Here is a 27625-nt window from a genome sequence, read left to right as displayed (position 1 = left end):
ACCTCCTCAACTATCCAACCCTCCTCCCCACCCCCACTGGCCATCTCTGTCTAGTGGCTGTTCTCACCCACACACACAAAGTGGCAGAGGAGGTTCCCTCTCCTTCGGTGGGAAGGTTGCCTAGTGGTTAAGGCACAGGATTCACGCTCAGGTGTTCTGGTTTTGAGTCTCTGCTCTGCCACAGACTCCCTGCTTAGCCTTGGGAAAGTCACTGCCCTCTTTGTGCCCTAGAGCCCACATGCCAAATGGGGCCAATTACCCTGCCTCCTTGGCTAAATTCCATTCATGGCTGGGTGACGAGTGGGGGAAATGGAGATCCCAACATGGGGACAGTTGGGCTGAATTTCTCCACAGCAGGGTAATGAGAGCCAGCTCCAAAGGGTGGATGGGAGCGAGAGGGGCTCAAGGCAGCTCCACACAGAGTGAGGTCAGGGCTTAAGCCCTGCAACTTTTGCCACTAAGGTGGCTGGGGCTCCCGAGCCATGTACTTCAGCACCACATCTTCTGCCAGGGTCCAGGGCTTCTCCTCCCTGCCCCAGAGTGGCTCCTCTCCCCCTCCACACCCCCTTCAGTGCAGCTCCTGCTGGGGTCTGGGCTTCTGCACCCCCCGCCTCCCAACCCAGCGTGGCTTCTCCTCCCCTGCCCCAGCTTGGCGCTTCTCCCCCCTCCCTCCCTCCCTCCCTCCTATTGCAGCTCCTGCAGGGGCCCAGGGGCTTCTCTTTCCCCTCACCTGCCCCAGCGTGGCTCCAGCCCAGTCCGGGGCTTCTCCTCCGCTACTCCAGCTCGTCTCATCTCCCCCACACATGCCAGGGTCTGGAGCTTCTCCTCCCCCTAACCTCCCACTGCTCTCAGCCCTAGCCTAGCCGGGCTCCTGGGGCACCCAATGCTGCTGTGGCAGGAGCCGAGCCTGGCGGGCAGGGAGCAGCGATTCACGTGGAGGCCATGGCAGAGCCATCAGCCCGAGAGGTGTGGGGCAGCCCCAGGGAGCGGGGCAGGATGTGCTGCTGCTGGCCCTGCACCTCTGCCCACCCTGAGCCCTGAGGCTGTTTAGTGGGGGGACTCACTCATCCTCTGCAGGAGCAGGGAAGGGGGAGCAGTGGAGCAGAGTCTGCCCAGCAAACAGCTGATCACAGCTGTGCACAGGCTGCCCCCAGGGAAAAGCTCAGCGGAGGAGGCACCACAAGCTGCCGACAGTGGGTCATTCCCGGGGGGGAGGGAGCTGAGCACCCGCCTGCAGCCACCGCAGCCTCCTCCCCTTCCCCTTGAGCCTCCACAGGAGGGGGAGGAGCAGCCTCCCCAGCCGGAGATCAGGGCATTGGGGTGCCGGGGCTCACCCCATGCGCATGCCTATGCCCAGGACACTGACAGACACACTCTCCCCCTAGACTTTCCTGCCTGCACAGATACCGTCCACCCATCTGCCTGTCCCCCCGCCCTTCCCCCGCCTGCAGCTCTGGCTTCTCCCCTCCTTTCCCCTCCCACCTCAAAACTCTTCTCTCTCATTGCCCCTTTCAATATCTCTTTCTCCTTTTCCCATCCCCTCTCCCTGCCTGTCTGGTAGGAAAGTCCCACTCCTGGGTAGTTTGCTTCCCCATGGCTGGATTTGCTCCTGCAATTGCTAATGGGATGAGAAATGAGGAGGCGTCTGTTTGTGTGGAGTCATTTTAAGGCCAGACCCCAGCATTTTCCCTTCGTTCCTTTCAGTTATTTGGAGTCTCTGGCCCAGAGTTTAGTATTAACAGGGCCCAGGGCTGCCCTAGGGGGCTAGGACCAGCTGGAGAAAGTCATCCCCTGGTCCGGGCAGAGAAGAAGTTTTAATTAAGTTCACTTCCCAGCACAGAACCCCGCTGGGGGAGCAGCAGCTGCTAAGCCTGGTCACCCAGATCACAGTGGAGGCTGCAGCGTCTGACCCAGGAAGCTGAACCCCAATATTCTGAGCAGAGAGGGACAGAGTGTTTGAGCAGCTTCCCTCCTTTAGCTCTCTGGGGAGAGCAGCTAATGAGAGCCCCTCCTCACAGAGAGAACTGCTGATCTCATTTGCCCCACTGTCCATCTGGAGTCACTCCTTGGGCTTGGCTACCCTGGCGCTTTACAGCGCTGGAACTTTCGCACTCAGGGGTGTCAAAAAAACACACCCCTGAGCGCTGCAAGATACAGCATTGTAGAGCACCAGTGTCAACAGTGCCGCAGCACTGGGAGCGCGGCTCCCAGCGCTGCAAGCGAATCCCCATGAGAAGCTGGAGTACATGCAGCACTGGGAGAGCTCTCTGCACTGCACAGCACTGCAACCACACTCACACTTCAAAGCGCTGCCACAGCAGCGCTTTGAAGTTCTGAATGTAGCCATACCCCTTGTCCTTCAATACAGTGACTCTGGATTGACAATGGTCTCAATGACACCAGATTTCAGAAAGAATGAGTCCAGAACGCTGTGGAAGAGACTATCATGTGACAGTGCTGACCCCCTTCCCACCTCCCTCACCCCCAGATAGAGAACAAGGACTGGGGGCACACATTTTCCAGATGGAACCAAAAGTTCCTGCAGTTGTCAAAAGAGGAGAAAAGCAAAATCTGTGATTTCACACTAACAATGTCTGATAAGTGGACAAAAAGTTATCACATTGACAGGGCACGTGACTGGGGAATGCCGGGCAGTGCTTGGAGCCAGGACTCTGGCACAAGTTGATCAGAGAGAAGGATCATGATTAGTAGCAGCCCCCAGACACCCCCCAGTACCCAGACCCCCCAGCCAGGGTCCCCAGACACCCCCCAGCCAGGGTCCCACCAGATATTCCCTGGGACACAGGCCCCAGAGTCCCTGGCCAGGAACCCCAGATACCCGTCAAAGCCCCATGGCCAGAGAACCACCACCAAACCATGATTGCCAGGTTGGAAATCCCAAAGGGTTCCCCCCACCAAGAGCCCCCAACAGCCAGGGACCCCTCCTCCACCAGGAACTCCGTCCCTCACTGCCTGCCTAAGACACACTCCTGCCCTCCAGCAGGATCTGCCATGTTGTTTGTCTGGGACCTCCTCCTCTGCCCTGATGCTTTTTCAGTGGGATCCCTCACTTTGCTTGCCTGGCATCCCCTGACCTAGTGCCGGAGCTCCACTCCCTCCCCCCCATCCCCACCCCAGCTCTGTGCACTGGGCATGGCAATGATTCCAGGAGCCAGCAGAGAAAGCCCAGACAGAGCCCGTGGCACAGCACCAGGCTCCCTCTAACCCCCTGCCCCACTCTCAAGAGATGCCCAAACCCACTGTTCTGCAGCCAACAGCAACACCCACCTCCAGGACCCAAAGCCTCAGGGCTGGGCACATCACAACCCCCCACAACCTCCAGAAACCACCAATTTGATTAGGGTCCCACCTGCCCAGTCACCCAAACAACTCCCACTACCACACTGCCCCTTCAACTCCAGCTGAAATTTCCCCCCACAGACATCCTTTGCCCGCAGAGCAACCGTGTTACATCACAGTCTGTGATAAGTGGAGAGAAAGTTATCACCGCCCCCTGCTGGCCAGTCACACAGGCAGAGGGACCCCTGGAAGATGCCTCTTTAACAGGAGAATGGAAGGCCTGGAGGGCAAGAAAGATCCATGGCCTGTCACTAGCAAATAATGTTCACAATGGATCCACCCTAGAGGTGGCTGCGTCTTAGCACTGGGGGAATCAACTCCTCACAGAGACCCTTTGTCATGGGGTTTGGGATACTTCTCAACTCACACTGCACTCAGAGTGACCTCCTCATCTCGTGCCAGCTGGAGAAAAGAAAAGGGTCCAGCCAACTCTCCCGTTACCAGCTGGGAACCACTGATCCCTCAAACAGGGGGAGGCCTCTGGCTTTGATGTGTATTAAATATCTGGCTGGTCTCTTTCATCAGCAAACATTGTAACACATATAAAGGGAGAAGACATGGTTCTCAAAGGAGAGGGGAAAGATCAACACCAGGAAATTTAACCCCCTGCAGCCTCCAGGATGGAGAATGATTCAGGGCAACAGGCTTCCTCCAAGAAAGGAGAACTTGCTGGGATTGCGGAACATGGGGAACAGCTCCAAACAGGAAAGGATTTTTAATTGATATTTGAAAATAAGGTAGAAATGAAAGAGAAAGGCTGGAAATCAGAGAGATTTTGTCTCTATTTTTGCAAATAATAGAGAGGAAAATGGAAAATCAAAGGGATTTTATACCAGTTTATATCAGAGATGAGGTAAAAATCTCAGTGTTTCATATCAATATTTATTAAATGAATAGAGAGGAAATGGGCACCATTTGCAAACATTTTATTTTCATGTTCAAAAACCTGAGAAAAGGGGCAAATCTGAGATTGTCTTGGTATTTTATAATTAGAGAAATGGGAAAATCTCAGGGCATAGTCAATTAGAAATAGATAACTAGAGAGAAGTGCAGCAATTGTTTAGGGTACTTTATATCAACCTTTGAGATTTGCATAAAAAATGTGTCACGAACTATGCAACCGAAGGTGAAAAATCAGCATCAAGGAGAGACCAGGGGGAAATCGGGGGAGACGAGAGAGCTGATCATTGGAGGGGAAAGGGGGGAAATCTCCCCAGATTTTATAGCCCGTGTGAGACACTTAGAGAGAAAAGGGGCAGAACTAGAGAGAATTTGTATCGGGTGTGAGAGGCAAGTGGCACAAACAGGGGAAGGATCCAATTAACTCCCCTCCCCCGGGAATTTCATGTTGGCCCAGAGACAGTTCAACTCCCTTCCCGAATCCCACTGACCTAGACCCCCCTACAACTCCAACTTCTCTCCTCCCTGCCCGACACCCCCTTCCCCCACAGGGACCCCCCCGAGCGGGCCGGGGCGGATTCTGATGCAGCTCCACTGGGGCCGAGGCTTCTCCCCGTTTCCTCGGAGCAGAATCACTTTCCCGGCCCCCCAACCTGGGGTCTCTCACTCCCCGGGGGCTCTGGGCCGGGTCTGGGGCAGGCAGAGCCCGGGGCTGCCCAGAGGACGGGGCCCAGCTGGAGAAAGCCTCCCTCGGCCGGGCCGCCCCACACAGTCTCCCCGGGGAGCAGCAACTCAACCCGGGCCCGCCTCACATGCAGCCAGCTGCAGCAGTTTTGTTCTCCCACCCCCAGCGAAGCTCGCACGCAGGCCCCGGGGCAGGCTGGGAGATGTAGTTCCTGACTCTCCCGGAAGCGGAAGTGACGTCAGCGAGGGAAACTGCCCGCACCAGCCCCACAGGCTCGAGCCGTCTGGTAAGTGAGAGACCCTGTTGGGAGTGAGGGAGTCCAGGGCCCTGGCAGGAAAGTGACTCTCTCCCCTCAGATCTTCTTGTTTTTCTCTCATGTTATCAAATATGTGATATTTGATATATTCATATAAAATACCCTAAACATTTGTCCCACTTGCCTCTAGTTGTCTATTCCTAATTGAATATGCCCTGAGATTTTCCCCGGTCTCTCTAATTATACAATACTGAAAAAATCTCAGATTTACACCTTTTTTCAGATTCTTGAATACGGATAGAAAATGTTTGCAAATGTTGCCCATTTTCTCTTTATTCATTTTTCAAATATGCATAGGAAATATTCTGATTTTACCTCCTATCAACAAATGATATAAAATCCCTCTGATTTTCCACTTTTCTCTCTATAGTTTACCAAATGGATCCAAAATCCCTCAGATTTCCACCTTTCACTTTCATTTCTGAACACTGATCTCAAATCTCAGTTTTTCCCTCTTTCTGTGTCATTATCAAATGTCAGTTAAAAATCCTCTTGAGTTTTGGGCTCTTTCCCATGGTTTCTAAATCCCAACAACTTGTTTCTTGGGGGCAGAGCTGAAAGTAAGCTGGTATGGTACAGCGTACTGGCAAGAGCCAGTACGCCGTGCCGGAGCACATCGACTTCCACGGCGGCGATTGAAAGGGCTCTGGGCTGCCCGCGGCTGCAGGCAGTCCAGAGCCCTTTGAATCCCTGCCCCAGCTGAGATTTAAAGGGTTTACAGCTCCCCGCGGCTCTGGGCAGCCCAGAGCCCTTTAAATCCCGGCTGCGGCTGAAATTTAAAGGGCTCAGAACTCCCCGCAGCTGCGAGCAGCCCAGAGCTCTTTGAATCCTGGCCGTGACTCCGGCGGCCGGGCTGGGGCTGGGATTTAAACGGTTCAGATCTCCCCCCCGCTTCGGGTAACCCAGAGCCCTTTGAATCCCTGCCCTAGCTGGGATTTAAAGGGCTCAGAGCTCGGCTGTGAGCAGCCCAGAACCCTTTCAATCCTGGCCATGATGGGATTTAAAAGGCTCAGAGCTCCCCACGACTGTGGGCAGCCCAGAGCCCTTTAACTCCTGTCCACGGCTGAGATTTAAAGGGCTCAGAGCTCCCCGCTGCTGCGGGCAGCCCAGAGCCCTTTGAATCCTGGCCGCGGCTCCGGTGGCAGGGCTGGGGCTGGGATTTAAAGAGCTCAGAGCTCCGCACCGCTGCTGGCAGCCCAGAGCCCTTTGAATCCTGACCAAGGCTCTGGCAGCCTGGCTGAGGCCAGGATTTAAAGGTCTCTGGGCTTCCGTCAGCAGCAGGAGCTCTGGGCCCTTTAAATCCCTGCCCCAGCCCTGGAAAGCTCGGGGTTCCCCCTGGTGGCCAGAGCCCCAGGCCCTTTAATTTGTCCCTGAGACCCAGGGGTCTCCCAGCCACCTCTGCAACTGGGAGCCCCTGGTTAATTTAAAGGCTCTGGGTCTCCCAGCCACAGCTGGTTCCCCAGGGCCTTTAAATCTTGAGAGGCCACACCTCTTCTGAATGAGGCCACGCCCCCCTCAGGACTCCAGCAGTACCAGTAAATCCTGTAAATTACTTTCACCCCTGCTTGGGGGGAGCCTGTTGCCCTGAGTCATTCTCCATCCTGGATGTTGAAGGGGGTTAAATTACCCAGTGATCATCTTTCCCTGTCTCCTTTGCGAATCATTTGTTCCCTCCTTTAGCTTTGTTAAAATGTTTGCCGAAGAAAGAGACCAGCCAGATATTTAATACACATCAAAGCCAGAGGCCTCCCCCTGTTTGGGGGATCAGGGGTTCCCAGCTGGTAACAGGAGAGTTGGCTGGTCCCTTTTGTTTTCTCCCGCTAGCACAGGATGAGGAGGTCACTCTGAGTGCAGTGTGGCTGGAGAAGTATCCTAAACCCCAAGACAAATGGTCTCTGTGAAGGGTTGCTTCCCGCAGTGCTAAGATGTAGCCACCTCTGGGGTGGATCCGTGGTGGCCATTATTTGCTAGTGACAGGGCATGCTCATTTCTTACCTGTTTTGTCCCTCCAGGCCTTCCATTTTCCTGTTAAAGAAACATCGCCCAGGGCTCCCTCTGCCTGTGTGACTGGCCAGCAGGGGGCGGTGATAACTTTCTATCCACTCTCCAACACTGTGAGGTGAAATCACAGATTTTGCTTTTGTCCCCTCTTGAAAACTGCAGGAACTTCCAGTTCCATTGGGAAAATTTGTGCCTCAAGTCCTTTTCCTAGATCTGGAGGGTGAGAGAGGTGGGAGAGGGGTCTGTGCTGGGAAATGACCTTAATTAAAGCTGCTTCTCTGCTCTGCTCTACCCTGCCCAGGTGAACAAGAAAAGGAGCGGTCAGAGGAAAATCCAGTTCCTGACTCCATATTCCCGCTGCTGGGGTGTGGCTGCTGTGGGGTCAGTGTCCACGGGAATCTCCCACAGTGATACCTTGGGTTCTGCTCTTTTCTAGCCTTGTGTTGAGAGACTTTGTTACAGGGTGGGGTGAGGGAGAAGGGAGGTTAAATGTCTCTGTGTGCTTAGCAAGGCAGGAAGGGCCAGGTCTACACTATAATCAAGAGAAGAAGCATTTTCTCAGGATGGCAGAATGTAGGATGTCTGTCTGCAGGAGAAGGGCCTGGGGGACTTATGATGTGAAATTAACTACAACCTATTCTGAAATCCCCACAATTACCTTTCTCACCCTCCAATGCTGCAGAGTGACCTCCATCTTTCACTCCATTTCATCTAGTCCTCCCATGGCACAGGGAAGAGAAATGGCTGCAGTGGAGCCAGCCCAGGTAGGGATTATTGGTGGTGGTGGTGGGGGGTGATTGGTGGGTTCCTGCTGGAGGAGAGGGACAGCAAATACAGCGGAGGTTTGCACAGTCTGGTCTGGAGCTGCCCCTCTCTTCATCCTCAGCACCTCAGAATGAGGAGGGTGTTGGGCTTCCTACCAGGGAGCTCTACCTGAACCCTACTAGGGGCTCCATCTCCTGTATTAATCTGTGGCTAGTAGGTGTGTGATGGATCTGCTGGGAGAGATGGGGCTCTCTTCATCCCCTCACCCTGGTATTTGCTGGATACTCTGAGCAGGGTAGGGTGGGACTCTGTTGACTGCGATCCACCAGAGCTTCCATTTGATTGGGAGTGTGAGTGGGGAGCAGATACTGAGTGTTGTGCTCTCGCTCTTTCAGGGGCCGATGACCTTTGAGGAGGTGGCTTTGCATTTCACCAGGGAAGAGTGGGCTCTGCTGAACCACACTCAGAGAGCCCTCTACTGGGATGTCATGCTGGAGAATTATGAGACTGTGACCTCTCTGGGTAAGAATTCCTGTCCCCTCGGTTCTTGGAAGGGGAAATGAAGCATGAAGGTTCATGCCACCCCCACCGTGCCATCTGTACTCTGTCCTGTTGCAGCATCACCCCAGTATGCCAGTGACACACACACTACCAGAGACCTTCCCCTGCTGCAGAATACTTTGGGAACAGAGCACAGAAGCAGTATCACACAGTGTCAAATATCTCCTGTTTGCTCAAAGAAAAACGGGGGGTTAGGTCCAGCGTAATGAAAAGAAGCTTCCTACCCCCGGCCTTCTCTCAAACACTGAGCCTTCTCTACCCAAACCAGAATGTTATTGGAATGTAACAAGCAGGCTGCTGGAGTCAGAGCTGCCAGTCCAGGGTTACTTATCACACGGACACTCGGTGCATCGTTCAATGCTGGCTGCGGGTATCCAGACAGGGGAGCTCCAGCAGCAGAACATTGAAGCTCACCCAAGATTACAGATGACACAATTCCTCACTGATCTGGATTGCACCCCAGCATGTGAAAATGGCCTAGGTTGATAGTGATATTTCTTGAGACATGGAAAGTCTTGCTCCCCTATCACCATGTGCAATAACAATAACAGGCATGGCCGAATATGGAAAACTGATTGTCCAGCTTGCTTTTGACCTGCATCGTATTTTGCAATATATTCCAAATAAGGGAATTAATGTGCAATGTATGTGTCATTGTTTTTGGTTTTAAGCTTTAAAAGGCTTGTGTGATTTTTAGCTCTGGGGGACAATATTCCAATAATTGTCTCCCCCTGTGCACTTTTAACCAAGAAAAGAGCCTCAGGCTGAGCTGATTCAAAATCAATCGTATGGTCGTTTTCCACAACAGCTTCAAGTGGTCCCTGTGATGGAATGTAAATGTCTTCTTCACACCTTCGCCCTTCAGGAGAATGTCTATTTGACCAGTTGTTTGCCTTGCTGTCTCTGAGGAACTGGTCTGTGGGTGTTCCTCAGAATTGTAACTTTTTCAGTAATATCATACTGTCAAATCTCATAACTTCACATACAGTGTTACTCCACATTTTAACAGGAGGATAATATTCAGTAGGTTATGGGTTTTCAAATCATACCTCACAAGCCATATTGCATACAAAATTGATGATAATTTTCTAAAAGAGTGAACACAAGGGTGTAGACTGCACAGTGTCTGTGTGTGTGTTCCCAGCAGATATGTGGGTATTTCAATCCATCATAAGCACAATGTTCTGCATCTTCAAGGACCTAGGGAACTGGTCCTGAGAATACACTGGTTTACCAAGTGTGAAACTGCATGGAATTGTGAGCCACTTTGGTATTAATAATAAAATAATAATATAATCTGATCAAATTGCAATGAATGGTGCTAGATATGCCATTTAAGGTGTCAGTGAAAATGTTATGATTTGCCAAGTATGATAATTTTGTTTGTATGTTTGCCTCACCTTTGTATTGTGAGTTATAGATATGTAGGGTATATCTGTATTTCCAGACTTGTGCAGTGTTTCTGGGTGACACCCCCAGACATATTGGCATCAACACTGCCTAGCCTGTTTGATGGCCCATTGAGGGTCATCAGCTGTACAATGAGCCCATGGAAAGGACAAAGGGGATACACCTATTGAGTCAGCAAGACATGCTGGGCTTTTCCTGTGTACTGAGAACTCCAAGGCTTTTGCATGCCATGTGCTGTGAAGCTTCTGTTTGGGACACAGGAAGTACAAGACACATGGCAAAAGGAATGTAAGGGGCAGCTGCATCATCTCCGTTTAGTCTTCAGTCCCCATTCCTACCTCTGGAGCAACTTCTTTACAAAGTGAACCCTGGAACAAAGGACTGAATGACCCATCCAAGCTGTGCATGTGTTCCAGACAGACTTTCAAGCCAGCAACTCACCAATACTGCTAAGAACCTGATATATCCATTTTGGAATGTATCTGACTGCTTTTCCATTGAACTTCATTCTTTCATTCGTTCTTTCTTCTAAACACTTAGTATAGCTGCTAAAGGATTGGCTGGCAGCATGGTATTTTGGATGAGATCCAAACCTATAGTGACTGGGTAATGTGGCTGACCTTCCACCCGCCCAGTTCCTGGATCCAGTTGGGATCACTCTCCTGTTGCCCTCTGGCCATGCTGTATCACAATGAGCAGAGTTTTTAAATAACCTCTCACTGTACTGGACCTCGGTGCTGATTAGGAGTCAGAGAACTGTCATGCAATAAAGGGGGCCATGTGATTTCTTTTTTCAGCGTCTCGTTACTCAGTGTGTGGGATCAGAAGCACAGTTTGTGACTGGTCAGTGAGTTTAACTTCAGTGTTAACCATCAGTTTGGGGAGCATCTGCTCTCCCTTTTTCAGCCTGCCCTGATCTTGGCATTATCAGTGAGGACTGCCCCAGGCACACCAGGTCACACTAAGCACTGAAGTTAAATTAATAGAATGTTTTTTATGATTAAGTTTTATGAAATCAACTGAACTCCTTTCTTTTCTTTCATCTGAGCAGGGTTTCTGGTTTTCCAGCATGATGTGGTCTCCCATCTGGAACAAGGGGAAGAGCCGTGGGTCCCAGACCTCCAGGGTTCAGAGAAGAGAGAGATCCTGAGATCTCCCCGCACAGATGAGGAAACATTAAACCAACTCAGAATCTGTAAGTGCCTGAAGGAAACATCTGGTATGCCCTACAAAGTTCTTGGGAAGTCTCTCAGTTCATTATTGTCCATAGCAGGGGTCGCATCCGCAGGGTAAATATAGCTCAAGGCTTCTTATAGATCCTAGCAGACAGCGGGCAGTAGCTTTCTCCCCTCCCCCTGCAAAGTTGGATGGGATGTGAAGACTGAATTGATCCCCTCCTCTCTCCTGTTTTGGGGGAGGTGAGTTCCTGATTTTTATTTGACCTCTCTCCAGCACTTGTTTTGGTTTGGCCTTCCCCTTTCCATCCCTGTTCGAGGTTTCTGTCTCTATCACAGCAGGTGATACAATGAGATGTGAGAAAGAGGAGCAGAATTCTCATCAGGGAAATGTTGAGGAAGTGGATAAACACGGAGCATTCTCACAAAGAATGAAAAGGAATGTGTCCAGCAGTCATGAGCAGGGAAGATCGTGTGAGGTTCATCACAGATCAGCAAAAGAGCAGGGAAACCAGCCAGAGGAGAAAATGGATCAATTTATTTCCTGTCAGGGAACTCAGAAGAGCCTTAAGGAAACCAGAAGACAGCAGGAAATCTGCAGGGAAAAGCAAAAAACTACATGCGCTGAGTGTGGGAAAACCTTTAATTATCGCTCACACCTTATTAGGCATCAGAGAATCCACACTGGGGAGAAGCCCTATGAATGCCGTCAGTGTGGGAAACTCTTCACTGAAAGATCAGTGCTTATTAGGCATCAGAGAATCCACACAGGGGAGAGGCCCTATGAATGCAGTGAGTGTGGAAAACTCTTCACTCAAAGATCAACCCTTATTACCCATCAGAGAATCCACACACGGGAGAGGCCCTATGAATGCAGTGCGTGTGGAAAACTCTTCACTCATAGATCAACCCTTATTACCCATCAGAGAATCCACACAGGGGAGAGGCCCTATGAATGCAGTGAGTGTGGAAAACTCTTCACTCAAAGATCAGCCCTTATTACGCATCAGAGAATCCACACAGGGAAGAGGCCGTATGAATGTAGTGAGTGCAGGAAAACCTTCAGTCAATTCTCTCACCTTATTACCCATCAGAGAATCCACACAGGGGAGAGGCCATATGAATGTAGTGAGTGCAGGAAAACTTTCAGTCAACGCTCTCACCTTATTACCCATCATAGAATCCACACAAGAGAGAAAGCCTATGAATGCACAGAGTGCGGGAGAACCTTCAATCACAGCTCACCCCTTATTGGGCATCAGAGAATCCACACAAGCGAGAGGCTCTGCGAATGCCATCAGCAGGCCTGCACAACTCGTAAAGCGGCGAGGGCCACATTACTCCAAAAAAAAACAGGTGAGGGCCGAAACCCCCCAGCCCTGCGGAAACACCCCCCCCTCAGAACGTTCTGGCCCGGCGGAAACGCACTGCCCAGCCCTGCAGAAACAGACCCTCCTTCCCCAGTGCTGCCCCAGCAAAACATTGTTTCTTTCTGAAAACTTTGTATCTGCCAATGCATACATCGGATTTAAAAACAAAAATCAGGATGTGTTATTTAAATCAGATTTTCTTTTAAAAAATAAACCTATTTAAAATTAAATTTGAAATTTTGACAACTTATGTTAAGGCCTAAATATAGTATAATCTATTAAAATAAACTAACTCATATTCAAGCAGTACATGTTTATGCTGAAATTCGAAAGAAAGTTAAGCCACTGAACTGGTGGAATTCACTGTGCTGAGCACCGGAAGTACATTTGTTCAAGTGTTAACCAGATTGTGATAACAGAAGCCTCTTACAAAGCGGCAGAGAGAATATTTTCTTTATTTCAGCTTATTCAACTACTTTGTTAAATGGCTACTTCACTGAAAGTTGAGAAATGGATTCAGAATTAAAAAAAAAAAGTGGCAGAAACCTGCTTTCCTTTTCCAGTCTAAGCCCAAGAACTAGGTGAGAAAGGATGAGAGCTCCTGTTGGCAAAATCTAAATGAAATGGTCAGCAGAAACCAGCAGTTCAATTCACTAACTGCAGATAATATTCCTTGATCAAATCAGCTTTCAATGCAAATATGTTGTGCTAAACTTACACTTTCAAAAGCATGCAGCACATTTTAGGTAGGTTCAGGGCCAGCTCCAGGCACTAGCAAAGCAAGCAGGTGCTCGGGGACCCATTTGCAGGGGCAGATCTAGCCTGGGAGCTGAGAACCACCAGGAGGCCCTGGGAGCTATCGCTCCTATAGAGCCAGCCCTGGAGCAGGGAAAGAACTACATTTCTCAGCATTCCTTTATGTGCCCTCCTGGGAAGAGGCCTGGTCAGCTTTCAGCTTTTTCTCCCTTTCAGTGGAGAGGGCGGGAAGACCTCCCTGGTGGATGGGGGCGGGAGGGCTGGAGAGAGAGCTCTGGAATTGACGTACACCAATTCTTGTATTTTGGAAGATTATTTCAAAAGTTTCTGGGGAGCTACAATGGCCCAGGAGAGTGAAGACAATACCAGAAGCAGGAGAAAAAAGGGCTTTCTTTACTTCATTGGGCCATTGTACAGTGAACTGTGAATATCTGGATTCTGTTTTCCCCCTAATTCTTATATGTTCTTTGCCCTATTAGGCTGCTGTAGCACCCCAGAAACGTATCTTGTTTTATGCTAATGAAAATGTCAGCAGAAGAAAATGTGGAAAACACCAGGGAAAAGCTTCCTTTTTTTTGTGCACCTTTCTGAAGTTTTATAAAAGTTAACATCTATTTTTGTCCTTTTCTTTAAAGTTAGGTCAAACCCACACTTCAAGGTATTTCATAACCTGCCATGTCTAGAAATTCTTTCCTACCAATACAAATGGCTTCAGGACCAAATACACTTTTCTCTGCACTTCCTGTGGGCAAGTGAATAGAAAAAACATTTTCAATCCCTGTAGAGACTCTTGAATGTAAGCAAATGCTGTGACTGGGAATTACCATCTTAGAGCAGTGCCGCCTTCTCTTCCTGTTTGCAAAGAACTAGAAATGAGCTGTATGCAGATACCTCATCAAATATTTCTTTTCTTTTCACAGTGCTATTAGAAGAAACCACTGTCAGGACACCTGGACCAGTAGGAAAGAGGATTTTGTAATTAGCTTTAAGAACTAGGCCAGGCATGTAGGTTCCTGCAAACAAGAAACTTTTTTTTTTAAAGCAGCATACATCCCTGGAGTTAACCTTTGCTTTTTGACACAACTTCCTTAAATGCTTTACTATCATTAATAGTCAGTAGGGCTCGGATGCTCAATTGTACAGTGTATGTTTAATTTTTTTTTCATTTTTATAAGTAAGTTGACATTAAACTTTTATCAATAAACTTTTGGTAACTGAATTGTTTTTCTTAACTATGTGAACAATGGACTGTATATTTTTTTACAGTCTGAAACGTACCCATCAGATATATTTTACCTCTCAACTACATTAAACGTGTCTGAATGAAATTTCCATTTATTTCTTATTGGGATATTCCCACTAATTTTGTGGGGAGGAAGGACAATTAACTTCATTGTAATTATACCAAATCTGCTGTGGTATATAAATTGCAGAGTTGTCTTTTTGATTAGTCAGTGTCGCCATTACAGTAAAAATATGCATACAGTGAAGAGCAAGGAATTAATACATTTATAGCTGTTACCACAAAAGCTTTACTCCTCTCTTGGTTTGTATAGGCCCCCATCGTAGCATCTGAGCACCCAGGAAAGTTAATTAGTTGCCTGACTAGTGATAGGATCTATGTTCTCCCTTATTTAAAGCTGGGCACTACTGGCTGGATTGGTTACTTTTTTCACAAAAGTTATGGAGATGAGGGAGCAAAAACTTAGACTTGTAGGAGAATGAGAGATTCCGTCTTTACTATGTTGTTGCTGTTGCACCACCATACAGTGTAAGCTATCCCAATACAGAATTTTGTTAAAGTATGGGCTTTGGATCAGGCCATGAAGTAATGACAGGTTAGAGTGGGAATGTTAGTAACGTTTGGCTCGAGATGGCAGAGAACAGAATTTAAGCAGATGGTGCATGGATGGCAGCAGGGGAGTTTGTTGTGCATTTCTAACCATTTGCTTGCAGATTTAGCCGTTATATGTATATATATATAGAAATGCTCAAAGCAAGAAAGGCTTCCTGTCCTCAGAGTTTGGAATCCTCTCTGCTGTGAGTTCATGGGATGTCCTCCTTGCTCTCTCTTCAGCTTGATTTCTAACAGTAAGACTGCAAGGTAGCAAACAGATAACGCAGTTAAGTTTCTATAAGGAAGAGCTTGAAACTACAGCCAATTGTTGATGTTTAATATTTTACACACATTTGGTTCCCTTACCTAAAAGGGATAGAAATTACCTGTACCCTTTGATTTCCTGGTTCTCCTTGTGCACTAGTTTTCCATCAGTGTAAATCCAGCAACTTTAGCAAAGCTACTCCAGTTGCCAGGAGAATTTGGTTATCCAATGTAGTTTCTCAGCGCAATCTAGAGGGAGTTTGGTATGTGCTTCAGAATGAAAAGTTCCTTTGTTTGTAGCCTGCACCCAGATCCCAGGTTATTTTTAAATGCCAATAGGAATTTTAAGTGCCATCAGAACTGAGTCATTTCAACAGCCCATTTGGGAACTAGCTTGCTTCGTACCATTTTACCACTTCTGCTGCTTTTTCTGTGCCTGACTGAGAGTGTCAGATAAAAGGGCGGCAGAGCAGTTATCAGCAATTCAAAGGAAATAGTGCGAAGGGAAGTTTCTATGAATCCATTAAGTCAGTGTACAGAAAATGCTTTTATTTCCTTTTCTTGGACAATCTCTAGCTCTGGGTGTATCTTACACGTATACACCTGTGGGTTAAACCATCCTGGACTCTTTGATTTTACCAGTGTTCTACGGTTGTCAGTACACTGGAACTTGGAGGTTCATTTACTCAGTGAAGTGTGGAAATTATTCAGCTGGTGGTGTTTTCTCAGGACTAGATCCAAATGTCTCTCAATCCAGGGGTGGATCTGGGCACCAGCAAAGCAAGCAGGTGCTCGGGTGGCCCAATTGCAGGGGCAGCAGGGATCCAGCCTGGGAGCTGAGAACCAACGGGGCCCTGGGAGCTGTAGTTCCTTGGTTAGCTCATTCTGCAGCTTGCTGTGAATGGAGAGCTGCACTGGGAAGTGATCAGAGACCATATTTTAACATTCAAAAAAGAGGACACTCTTCCAGACTCGGTCAGACCCCCTGTGGCCAGCCGCTGGCCCTCAGAACCACCCTGAATCCCCCCACAGCCACCCAGGTGACCACAGGGGGAAACCCCAGCCCCAGAGCAGACTCACCTGCACTCGCTTGGGACCTCTGCGCTCAGCCCACAGGACCACCCCAAATCCACCAACAGCCACCCAGGCGAGGCCTGGCCTAGTGTCCAGCTCCCACAGGCTTCCTCCCTGGAAGACTAGTGGCCCCCAAAACCACAGCAGGAGACCCCAGACCCGGGCCACACTCTCCCAGACTCAATCGGTCCCCCTGCGCCCAGCCACAGAACTGCCCCAAATTCACCAGCAGCTTCGCCTGGCGGGATAGATGGCAGGTGTCTGACTCCCTCCCGCTTGCCCCATTTGGGACTCACAGCCTCCAAAGTAATGGCGTTTGCCTTAAGCTTATGCTATTTGATCTCTTTCAGGGTACGTTTTGGTTCTGAGAGGTAAAAGGCTGCTGTGTGCTTGGTGCTAGGGAGTGAGGGAGCAAAGGTTGATTGCAGAGGTGGTGCATGTGCCACAAAAGTTGTGGGGGCCCGACCCCTGCCCCAGCTCTGGTCCCAGAGGCCAGAATTTGCATAAACCCACCCGCTGACCTGTGACTAAGAATTTTGCCCTGCTAAGTCTTCCAGCAAAACAGGCCAAAGAAAGTGTATGCAAGCACTGTACCGCAGCCCCCATGCTCTTTTCGGTTCCTTCCCACAGAACTTTCACTGCATTCCAGTCCAGTTCCTTGCTGTTGCTTGTCTAAGAGCTGCATGCAGATGCTAGAGCGTACCCTGAGCTGATTCCCCACTTTTGTGCTGCATACAGCCTTGCCCATCTGTGGGGCAATGGGTGAGTGTGTTTGGCTGTTAGTCGAAGGGCTGGTGGTTTGAGCCCACCCGGGGGCGGCGATGAGCCCGTGTTACTTCCTTGCTTCCCCGAGGCCTGCAGGGACCCTCCAAAATCCCACTTTGCTGCCTCTTGGCCTCAGTGCTTTCAGCTGGTGGCCCACAGAGGGTGCTGGATGCCATTCAGAAACCCATCTCCCAGCAGCGGTGCCGGAGGCTCAGGCTTAATCCTCGAGGCCAAGCAGAAAAACTTTCAGCCGGGAACATTTTGCTGCCTTCCCGCCTCTGCCAAAGCGGCAAGGGAGAAGGGGACGAGACACGCCTGCTCAAAGACGCCTCCCTCTCACTTCCCTGTATGCTGTGAAAAGCTCTTGGCCTGCCTCATGCCTCGTCAGGAAAGAGCAGCCATGCTTCCCAAGCCTGAGTCACGTGCTCAGCCTGGCCCGCCCCGGCTGACGGCACGCAGAGCCACGCGAGTCAATGGCAGGTCGAGTCGGTAGCCTCGGCTCTTTCCCCTGACAGCCACACAGCACTGCCTAGCGCCCCGACAGCCTCCCTCGTGTTCTCCCGCAGCCCGCTGGGGTGGGTGGGAAAAGGGGACCAGGAAGCATTGCGGCCTCATTCTGGGACAGGAGGCCCTTGCCACACCCAGACCTCCCTCTTGCCTTCAGCCCAGGCAGCCAGAGGTGCCAGGGAGCTCCCTGGCAGGCGGCCGCCTCAGCCACCTCTTGCCGCTCTGCTGGTCACTGCCTTGCTGGAAGGCCCAGAGGGAAAAGAAACAAGCACACACCTAGCAGAAGATGGTTTCGATCCATTGACCTCTGGGTTATGGGCCCAGCACTTTTCCGCTGCGCCACTCTGCTGGCTTTTCACAGCCCTTCCACCCAGCCGGCAGTATCTGGATTAGTGCCTTACGCGCTCTCGTGCCGGCAGGCGGATGCGCAGGCTGCTAGGCAGCTGCCCTGGTCACAGGATTTTACAGCGTCTAGAGGGTAAAAGGGATCTCTTTGGGGTTTGGACCCCACTGGGAGCTGGGTAGCTGAGTGCCAGAGACGGGAGCACTTCTTCAACTGTTTTCAGTTAAGCCTTCAGCTGGTGGGGGACAAGGTTCAGCCTTGGGTCCGTGTCTGCAGCAGGCAAGCGCCTCTGGCTCAATCGGCCCCCCTCTCTGTCTTAGCAGACTAAAACCCGGAGCAAACGCACACGCCTTGCAAAGGAAGAGGAGCCGGGATCTCGAACAAATATCAACATTTTATTAAGATGACGTTCAAAGAAAAAAAAAAGTATGGTACAGCGTTTAGACACAGAAGTTTCTGGTGATCAGGCAACAACGTACAGATTACCCAGGGGGTGCGAAGTTCGGTTTAAGATCGGGTGGCATAAGGAATACATAATCTGCAATAGCCCTGACTGGGGGTAAACGGTTAACTTACAGACACTGAGTTAGGAGGCTATGTTGTCCATGTGAGGGCTAAGTTCAGGTGTGGAGTATAACGAACGGATACGACGATGAGGATGGATTGACCCGCATTTGGTGAGTTTGAACGTTCAGTGTTTTATAATCTTTTCCACAATCTAGTTTAAGCAGGTTCGCTATGAATTCTACCCTGCCATCTGTTGGTGAGCTGTTGTAAAGGCCTTTTGAGGCTGCTGTCATTTGCATGGTTCCACCCACCCTGAATTGCATGATGGGAGTGCTTGTCCAAACGGTCATTTCAGCTGCTGTGGGATCCCCAGTCTCTTTGTTATTGGGGCAGGAGTAATGCAGTGTATTTTGCTGTTCGTTTTGGATCAAGGAGAGAGTAACTGTACCTGGCATTTGAGGCCTGAGAGCTTCACCCTCGCCTGAAAAGTATTCCTCATTAAGGGGTCTGGGTTCTCAATGCTCAAGGTTTGTGGGATGCTGGACTGGATGTTTGTATGGGTGTTGGTCCCCTGTGCTTGTATGTGCATCTGCTGGTTTTCTTGGTGTGTAAAAATAGAGATGTTTTTGAATCTCTTGGAGTTGTTGTTAGTAGTGCAGGCGTTTGCCTTAAGCTTATGCTATTTGATCTTTTTCAGGGTTTGTTTTGGTTCTGAGAGGTAAAAGGCTGCTGTGTGCGTAGTGCTAGGGAGTGAGAGAGCACAGGTTGATTGCAAAGGTGGTGCATGTGTCACAGAAGTTGTTGAGGCAATCCCTGCCCCAGCTCTGGTCCCAGAGGCCAGTATTTGCATAAACCTACCTGCTGACCTGTGACTAAGAATCTGGTTTCAGAGTGTGTCACAAAAGCTGTTCCCCACAGCTTAACTACCAGATTTCAATCTGCAAATTTTTTTTGCTGTCTGAGTGGTGGGGAAACTTTTCCCCAACTATGAACTTGTTTTCAGCATGGAAAAAAGATCACAGCCCAGCAGTTTAGGAATTCTTAAAAACTGCATTTAGTCACTAACCACTTTTTATCTATGCATAGATCTAAATATGGATTAGAAGTATAAAAAAACTCTTTTTTTAACCTGGAGAAAAACAAAGAACATAAAACATGCATTTAGAAATGTTACAAGAAACCCACAACACTAAGTGCAAGTATCCCTTTGAAATCTCTCATATTTCAGCATGTTTTGGAACCCATGTCCCTTGCCTAACGAGATTTATGTAGGTACAAGTGAGTCCCGAAATCATGAACCGCTAAGTTCCGTTCTACTGTCCTTGATTCATGTCACCGGAATAACTGTACTTTATTACCCCTGCCCTAATAAGAAAGAGACTGAGGATCCCACAGCAGCCGAAATGATCCTTTAGACAAGCACCCCCATCATGCAATCCGGGGTGGGTGGAACCATGAAAATAACAGCAGCCTCAAAAGGCCTTTACAACAGATCAACAACAGATGACAGGGTAGAGTTCATTCTCCCCCTGCTTACATCCTCCCCCAAGCCAAGAATTGGTGGTCCTGATAAATTACATTCTCTATTATACTAATTCATTGGTATTGAATGCGAATTTATGGCTAGCAAAAGTTGCCACCCATCTCTGCCTTGTTGCATCCAGCTTAGCCCTTGTTAACACATAAGTCAGTGGATTGTTCTCTGTCCACACCTGAAACTGAGCACTACACAAGTAGTCTCGAAATTTCTCAGTGATGGCCCATTTCAAGACCAAGAACTGCAGCTGGTGGATGGGATAGCGAGTTTCGCTATCAGACAGTCCTCAGCTGGCAAAGCCTACAGATTTACATTTCCTTCTACCTCCTGGTACGGGACTGCTCCCAGACCTTCCAAACTGGCATTAGCATGCAGGATAAACGGTTTGTTTGGGTTAACAAGGACTAGGACTTGCACATGAATCAGGCAAATAATGATTTCCCTTAAAGTCCTGTCACTTCTCTCATCCCGCCATGTCCCAAATGGAGAAGAGAGGAGCCCCTCCCACGTCCCAGGCCAGGAACACCAGAGGAGGTGGGGGGGATGAGATGTTCCTGACTCAGTCCAGGTTTGCTAGTGCTGCAGAGAAGAAGAGTTCCTTTCTCAGTCTAGATCAACTGGAATTGTTGTTGCAGTGGGGGAAAGATGTCTCTCATCTGGTTCTTAGATGCTTTGATAAGAGGAGACAGGCAGAGGTTTTTTTCTTCCCTCTGGAGCTCAAATTGCACACTTCTTCTTTGCTTTTTGCTTCAGCTTGATTTCTCTCTTGCATCTCAATTTTCTCTTTCCTGGTCTCATTCCAGAGCAATCACAGCCCAATTCTCTGTCCTAACCCTGAGTCCTCTAGTGCACCCTCAATGTCTCATTCTAACCCCACCCCAGAGTCTGCACCCCCAGAGCCAGTGCCTTCATCCCTCTGCAGTCCAACTCTCTGTCCCATGTAGCCTGATTTAGGGTATACTAATAATATTAATTTGGATAATTTGATGAAAATTTAATTTATTAGCTTACATTTAATTTAATTTAATTGAGTTACAAAGTTACAGTTGCATTACTGCTATTCAGAAGATACATATGACATTATATGCAACAAAGTTTTGGTTAATATACTCACAACCTTCCTTGATAACCTGGTGGTAAGAGACACAGGACCAGCCTTACAGTTCAGGTTTCTCAATTCTTAATTGAAAGATGCAGTGCTTAGAAAAAGCTGGTGTTACTTAGGGTTTACTAGAATATGTAAAACTTTAGAATCAAAACCTAATAAACAAAGAATAACAACTTAGGGAAACTGAAAATAGCCTAGTTCCCTTGAAACTTAAAGTTTAAGAACAAGTACAGCCTACTGATAGTACATAGAGAGAGAGTGGAGGAAGTAAGTCAGAATGATAGAGCAAAGTGCTCTAGCGAGGCGGGTTACCTCTTTTATAGGGCACAAGGGCCAGAAATCCTTCCTCCTATGCCCAAATTTCATTCCTCACCCACAAAACATTAGGGTACGTTTACTTCATAGGCTAGTATGTTTATGCTTGTTGATGACATGTACATATGCACATAAGTTACCTTGTGGTGTACCTGTTAAATCTGTGGGTATAACACTGAAAAAACCTCTATGCCATTCTCCATTGTCGATTGGTCTAGGTAAAGGTCTTAGACAGGCATGGGTACTTATCTATTTAAGTAACATGATAAAGGTCGATTTTCCTTTCTGAGTAAAAGGTCACAATATAGATATGCTAACTTTGCCTTAGCTTAACATACAGGATAGGTCCTTATAAGTGATGTGTCTCAGTCCCCTTATCATTTTTATGGCCCTCTGCTGGACTCTTTCCAGTTTGTCCACATCCCTTCTCATGTGGGTCCCAACCCCAAAAGTACTCACATTTCACCCCATTGGCCCCAAAATGCCAGCTTTTAATATGTAAATAGGGTGCTGCCATGGTCAAGTCACTCCCGAGCTCTTCAGTTGAGCCTGCTGGCAGAGAACAAGGTGAAAATTAGCCAGGATGTCACTGAGGGCTGGTCTACGCTATGGGGGAACATTGATCTTAGATACGCAACTTCAGCTATGTGAATAACGTAGCTGAAGTCGAAGTATCTAAGATCAAATTACTCATCCTCCTCACGGCTCGGGATCGATGTCCGCGGCTCCTCCTATCGATTCCACAACTCCGTTCGGCTTGGTGGAGTTACGGAATCGATATAAGCGCATTTGGGGATCGATATATCGTGTCTAGATGAGATGCGATATATCGATCCCCGAGCAATCGATTGCTTCCCGCCTTACGGCGGGTAGTGAAGACGTACCCTCAGTCAAATCCCTGTGCTCCCCACAGGTGGTATCGGAAAGCTCCAAGATGGCTCACTTCCCTTTCTCTCATCAGCTTCAGGCCCCAGGGTTATAAATGCACAAACCAGCTGGGATTCTCCCCTGGCCTCAGGGTGTGGGGCTGCTCTGAGGGGATGGACTTGCACACTTGGGATACTAGTGCAAAGATACAATTTCAATTTCTCTTAGAGAAATTGGAGGGCAATTTATATTTGGTAAAAATCTTATTTAGTGAAAGAAAAACTGCAGTGACAGCCTGGTTACTGGGGTGCAAAACACCTTCCTCCTGGGAGAAACAAGAAGTTAGAATTAGAAATTTACATCGTTTGTTCCTGTGTTGGTATAGTTTCATTTTGCTTCTGTGTAGGTTTGTTTCAGGCTGTGACCATTTTTGTTTATTGGGTTGTTTTGGTTTTTTTAGTTGGAATGGAGCTTTTAATTGACATTTGCTGGATTTGAATGGCTGACCTGCAACACCAGTTTTGACATAGTTCTGCATATTTTATACAGATTTGACTAGTATTCAAGGATTCAATTCCTTTATAGGAGGTTTTAGTGGTCATGCTTATTTATTTGATGTTATTTTATCATTCTGCTGCAGCACACTTTTTTGGTAAAATGTTGAAATTATTAATTTACCGCATTTGTTTTTATTTTTACAAACAAATTTTTTCTTAATGTTTGGGCTTTAAATTAAGTCTTGTTTTTGGTTTCCATTTTTCATTTAGGTTTTGGTTACTGATGGGATATTTAAGAGAACTTTGGATTCAGTACTAAAATTTGGACAGATTTAGAATATTTAAAGTAAACCCTGTTTACTATTTTATTTTAATAAAGTTTGTATTGCTGTAAACCCTAGCTCGGGGGAGAGAAGATGAGCCTGGCCTTTAACAGAGAAGGAGCAGAGGCATGGCCCCCATGAAGGGTGGGGCCAGGTGATGGGGGGCACAGCCCCCCAATTTATTTTGTCTAGCCCATCTCAGTCCCCTACTAAAGGAGAAGAGTCTGATACTACCCCTGCTGGTCACTGGGTGTCACTGCTGCTCCATGGGAAACATGCTCTGTGCATTACCGTGACTGGTCCGTGGGTGTCACTGCTCGTGGAGGGCAGACACATGCTGTGCATTACGCCACCTGACCACTGGGTGTCACTGCTGTATCAAGGGAAACACCTTCTGTGCATTACCTTGAATGACCACGAGGTGTCACTGCTGCTCCAAGGGATTCATACTCTGTGTGTTACCCTCATTGGCCACTTGGTGTCACTGCTGCGCCAAACAAAACACTTTCTGTGCATTACTCTGACTGCCCACTGGGAGTCACTGCTGCTCCAAGGGAGACATAAGAACGGCCAGACTGGTTCAGATGCAAAGTCCATCTAGCCCAGTATCCTCCTGTCTTCTGACAGTGGCCAGTGCCAGGTGCCCCAGAGGGAATGAACAGAGCAGGGAATCATCAAGTGATCCATCCCCTATTGCCCATTCCCATCTTCTGGCAATCAGAGGCTACAGGCACCATCCCTGCCCACCCTGGCTAATAGCCCTTGATGGATCTATCCACCATAAATTTATTTAATTCTTTTTTGAACCCTGTTATAGTCTTGGCCTTCACAACATCCTCTTGCAAGGAATTCCACAGGTTAACTATGCAACTGCCCTGAGTTTACCCCCCCCTCCCCTGGCCAGGTTGTGTATGGAAAAGAGGATGAGGATGAGGAGAGCCATGATGTGTCTGTCATTGGCTGTTGACTCAGTTTCCTCTAGGCAGCAGTGCTGCAGGCTCTTTTGGTCTGTGCCCATGCAACTGTGTCTGGGGAAGGGGAAGTAGAGGCTCAGGCTTCCCAACCCCACGCCCCACCCCCAGCAGCTGGGGAATCCAGGCCAAATTTAACCCTGTTAGCTGGGCCGGGATTAGCCTGGGCTGGGTTAGGGCTGGGGAGGAATTGAGAGGGAGACAGAAGCACCTGCTGTGAGGGAAGATCCTCCCATTCCCTGCCGACCCCCTTCACTCCTTGCAGCATAGCACCCCCTAGCGTTTCTTTCTCTGTCATGGGAGCTGTCTGCTGCCTGCTTCTCCCTTAGCATGGTCTCTCCCCATCCTGGGTCAGCGGCATTGCCCATCCTGTGCAAACAGGCAGGTCCCGGTGTGCACCATGGCACTGCTCTGCAATTGTGGGCGCAGCTGTTGGATAGAGCCATATCAAAATATGGGAGTGGGCAAGGCTGGGGACCAGGACTCCTGGGTTCTCCCCTCACATGTGGGAGAGGAGTGGAAGTTAGGGGGTAGATTGGGGGAGGGGCAGGGCTGGGATCCAGAGCTCCTGCTTTTTCTGGTTTTCTCCACCTCCTGCAGCTGCCTTGGTCCTTTCAGTGTGTTTCTTGTTCCAAATTCATTTACTGACTTGTGTAACTCACGCCAGAGGTGGCTGCATCTCAGTGTTGGGTGAGGCACCCTTGGCTGCATCACCTCCTAACCACGTCTCTCTCCCCCTTCGGCTGATCCTGCAGCACTCAGCAAACATCCACAAGATCATGGGGCACTTTGAGCACTGGGCAGGCAGGGGCCAGGTGCCCAGCCCTCCCTCGAGAGAATGGGACCCAGCACCCCCTACTTTTTACAGTGATTAAAAAGGGGCAAAGGGGGGCAAATCAGAGGAGGGGGTGGCCAGGGTCTGAGCAGGGGGTGGAAATTGACTTGTCGGGGGGTCAAGCAGCTGGACGCAGAGTTAGGAGAGGGACTAAAGGGTAAAGTCAGGGAGGGGGGAAGGAGCTGGAGTTAAGCCCAGAGGGAGGCGCTGCCAGAGAGTTAAATCCTAGCACAGGCAGGGGCTGAGGGATAAAAGTTATGCCGGTGGGCTGAGACTCCAGTGTTTGCAAACATGGGTGCGGGGAGCAGAGGACTTTTTTATTTCCCCTCTCACAGGCAGCATCTCTCAGCATGAGCTTCCCAGGGCTGGGCTCTTAAAGGCACAGGCATCCCACTGCCTAGACCCTGCAGCTCCTCTCTGATGTAACCTACTGAGGTGCTGCAGTAGGAGACTCAATTCAGTGAAACTGGGCATTCCCTATACGCCCCACAGTCAGGGGGCTGTGCACCCCCTTCGCCAAATTTCCCCAACACCCCCTCCCTCAGTGGTCAGGTAGTTACATGCAGCGCTGCCAATGTTGTCATTTGTTGCAAATTTGAATGGAAATTGAAATGTTAACACACTTTAAAAGCAGAAACAATGTATGAAAACTACTTGTACCTGAGAAAGTAAAATAGGTTTGGAAAGTCTGGACAAAGCCGGGTTTCCTCACCCAGCTGTTGTGTTTGCTGGCAATGTTGGTGCATTGGCTTCGGCAGTGTTGGCCAACCTTAGAATTTCAAATGATGATTTGTAAGTGAGGTGTGAATGAGCTCTCCCCTGACAGCTACTGATGACCAGGGTTGGGAGGAGGCTTTGGGACCAGACTGTATTTACATGAACTCACCTACTCTGCCGAGGTATCCAGCGGACAGAGCTGGGCTGCCTCTGCTCTAGGTGCCCAGAGGAGGGAAGGTGTATGGGGCTCCAGCCTGGGACTCTTCCTCCCTCCTGCCAAGACATGACTATTAATCTCTATCCTGGCACTCTTTTCTTCAAGTGCCAGGTGAGCCAGAGGAAAAGTGTGGTAGGAAGCACAAGGGCCAATCTTGTGAACATCAGGTGCAGCAGCAAGAATCCCAACTATCAGGGTAGCAAGTTCTAGAGCCCTAACCCATTGTAGCCATCCCAGCCAAAGACCTGGCTCTAGGAGGTATGTCACCCTGCAGGAGGGGAAAGATTCACTCTTACACAGCTGGAGACAGGGAAGTTGAACTCTGGGGCATTACCACACGCATGGGTGGCAAGTTTGTAGAACTTTTGGTTATGCCCAGAACCCGCCCTCCAACTCCGCCCCCCCAAACTCCACCCCCACCTGCCTAAGGCTCTGGGAGGGGGTTTGGGGGGGAGGTCTGGGGTGCAGATCCTGGGCTGGGGAAAAGGGTGCAGGAGGGGTGCAGGGTGCAGGCTTTGGGATGGAGTTTGGGTGCTGGGTGCAGGCTCCAGGCTGGGGCAGGGGGTGGGGTTGTAGGAAGGGGTGAGAAGTGCAGTCTCTGGGAGGGAGTTTGGGGGTGGGAAGGAGTGTGTGGGAATGGGGAGGGAGCAGCCTCTGGGAGGGAGATTGGGGATAGGAGGGAGTGCAGGGCTGAGGATGAGGGATTCATGATGCAGGAGAGGGCTCAGGGCTGGGGCTGAGGATTGGGGTACTGGGGGATGAGGGCTCTGGCTGGGGCTGGGAGATTTGGGGTTCATGCTGTGGGGGGGGCTCAGGACTGGGGTAGAGGATCAGGGTGCAGAGGGATGAGGGTTGGGGCTTAGGGCAACCTGCCTTGCCATTAGTAGTGGGTGGGTGCTAGAACCCCGGGGGAAGCAGACAGCAGTTCTGCCCAGAATCGCTCTACTCTAGCAGCAGGAGCAGGCAGGGGACAGGGCACGCTGCTTTTTGTCAGGCAGGGACGCAGCGCGGCGGGGGGGACATGCAGGGGGAGGGGTGGCAGGCAGGGGCCAGGGCCAGGGGAAAAGACCCAGCTCCAAATATTGCTGGAGCAGGGCCCCCAGCCCTGAATATCCCTGGAGCCGGAGCACCGCAAATGTATATAACCTGTCACCTATGACCACAAGCCAACACAAGGTCCCACTGAGATTTGAACTCAAATTACAGGATTTAGAGTCCTGAGTGCTGCCCATTACACCATGGGACCAGCTTGTGCTGCCTTCTCTGCACATCGGTGACCATCATGGGACTGGCTTGTGTAAAGGGGCTCTTGGCCCTTTACTAAAACTTAGTGTGTGTGGGGGGGGTTGGTTGGCTAGTTCCCAGCACCAGTAGAAGGGGGAAGGATCAATGGAAAATCAGGACCCTGAGACTGACAGTCCCCAGGGACAATGGGGAGAGGCCAAAGCTCCAAGTTAGCTGCACTGACAGGCCTGGCAGTGTAATGAGGGAGTCACCAGGCCAGGGGGTCCCATCCTCCCTGTGAGGTGGAACTGCCTGGGTGAGAGTAGGGCAGCGCTAAAGAGAGAGCAGGAGCCTGAGAAGAGTGGGGAGCAGAACTGTGCAGGTGTAGTGCCAGAAACCACTGCATGTAGGAATTTGC

At 49.6% G+C, this 27625-nt stretch overlaps 2 protein-coding genes across 2 annotated transcripts in view; one reads left to right on the top strand and one right to left on the bottom strand.

Annotated features, from left to right (window-relative positions):
• The window catches only part of LOC127033680 (dynamin-1-like protein), a 325175-nt gene that overhangs the window by 189718 nt on the left and 107832 nt on the right, over nt 1–27625 (bottom strand). The gene's annotated exons all lie outside the window — the stretch shown is intronic.
• Nucleotides 7983–14875, top strand: LOC127033550 (zinc finger protein 154-like). The gene is made up of 5 exons (XM_050921485.1): nt 7983–8026; nt 8423–8549; nt 11050–11193; nt 11513–12529; nt 14856–14875. The coding sequence occupies exons 1-5, from the start codon at nt 7985–7987 to the stop codon at nt 14873–14875; spliced, it is 1350 nt and encodes a 449-aa protein (XP_050777442.1). The 5' UTR covers nt 7983–7984.

Source organism: Gopherus flavomarginatus, chromosome 13 (genome assembly GCF_025201925.1).
Source record: "Gopherus flavomarginatus isolate rGopFla2 chromosome 13, rGopFla2.mat.asm, whole genome shotgun sequence".
NCBI lineage: Eukaryota > Metazoa > Chordata > Testudines > Testudinidae > Gopherus > Gopherus flavomarginatus.
Note: the sequence above shows the minus strand (reverse complement) of the source record. Positions and strands in the feature narration are given on the sequence as shown.

Excerpts from the sequence above, each read along its gene's own strand:
- LOC127033550 (XM_050921485.1), top strand. The coding sequence starts at position 7,985 with ATGGCACAGGGAAGAGAAATGGCTGCAGTGGAGCCAGCCCAG. Across the intron at positions 8,550-11,049 it reads TGAGACTGTGACCTCTCTGG|GGTTTCTGGTTTTCCAGCAT; the intron begins GTAAGAATTCCT and ends TCATCTGAGCAG. Across the intron at positions 11,194-11,512 it reads ATTAAACCAACTCAGAATCT|CAGGTGATACAATGAGATGT; the intron begins GTAAGTGCCTGA and ends TCTCTATCACAG.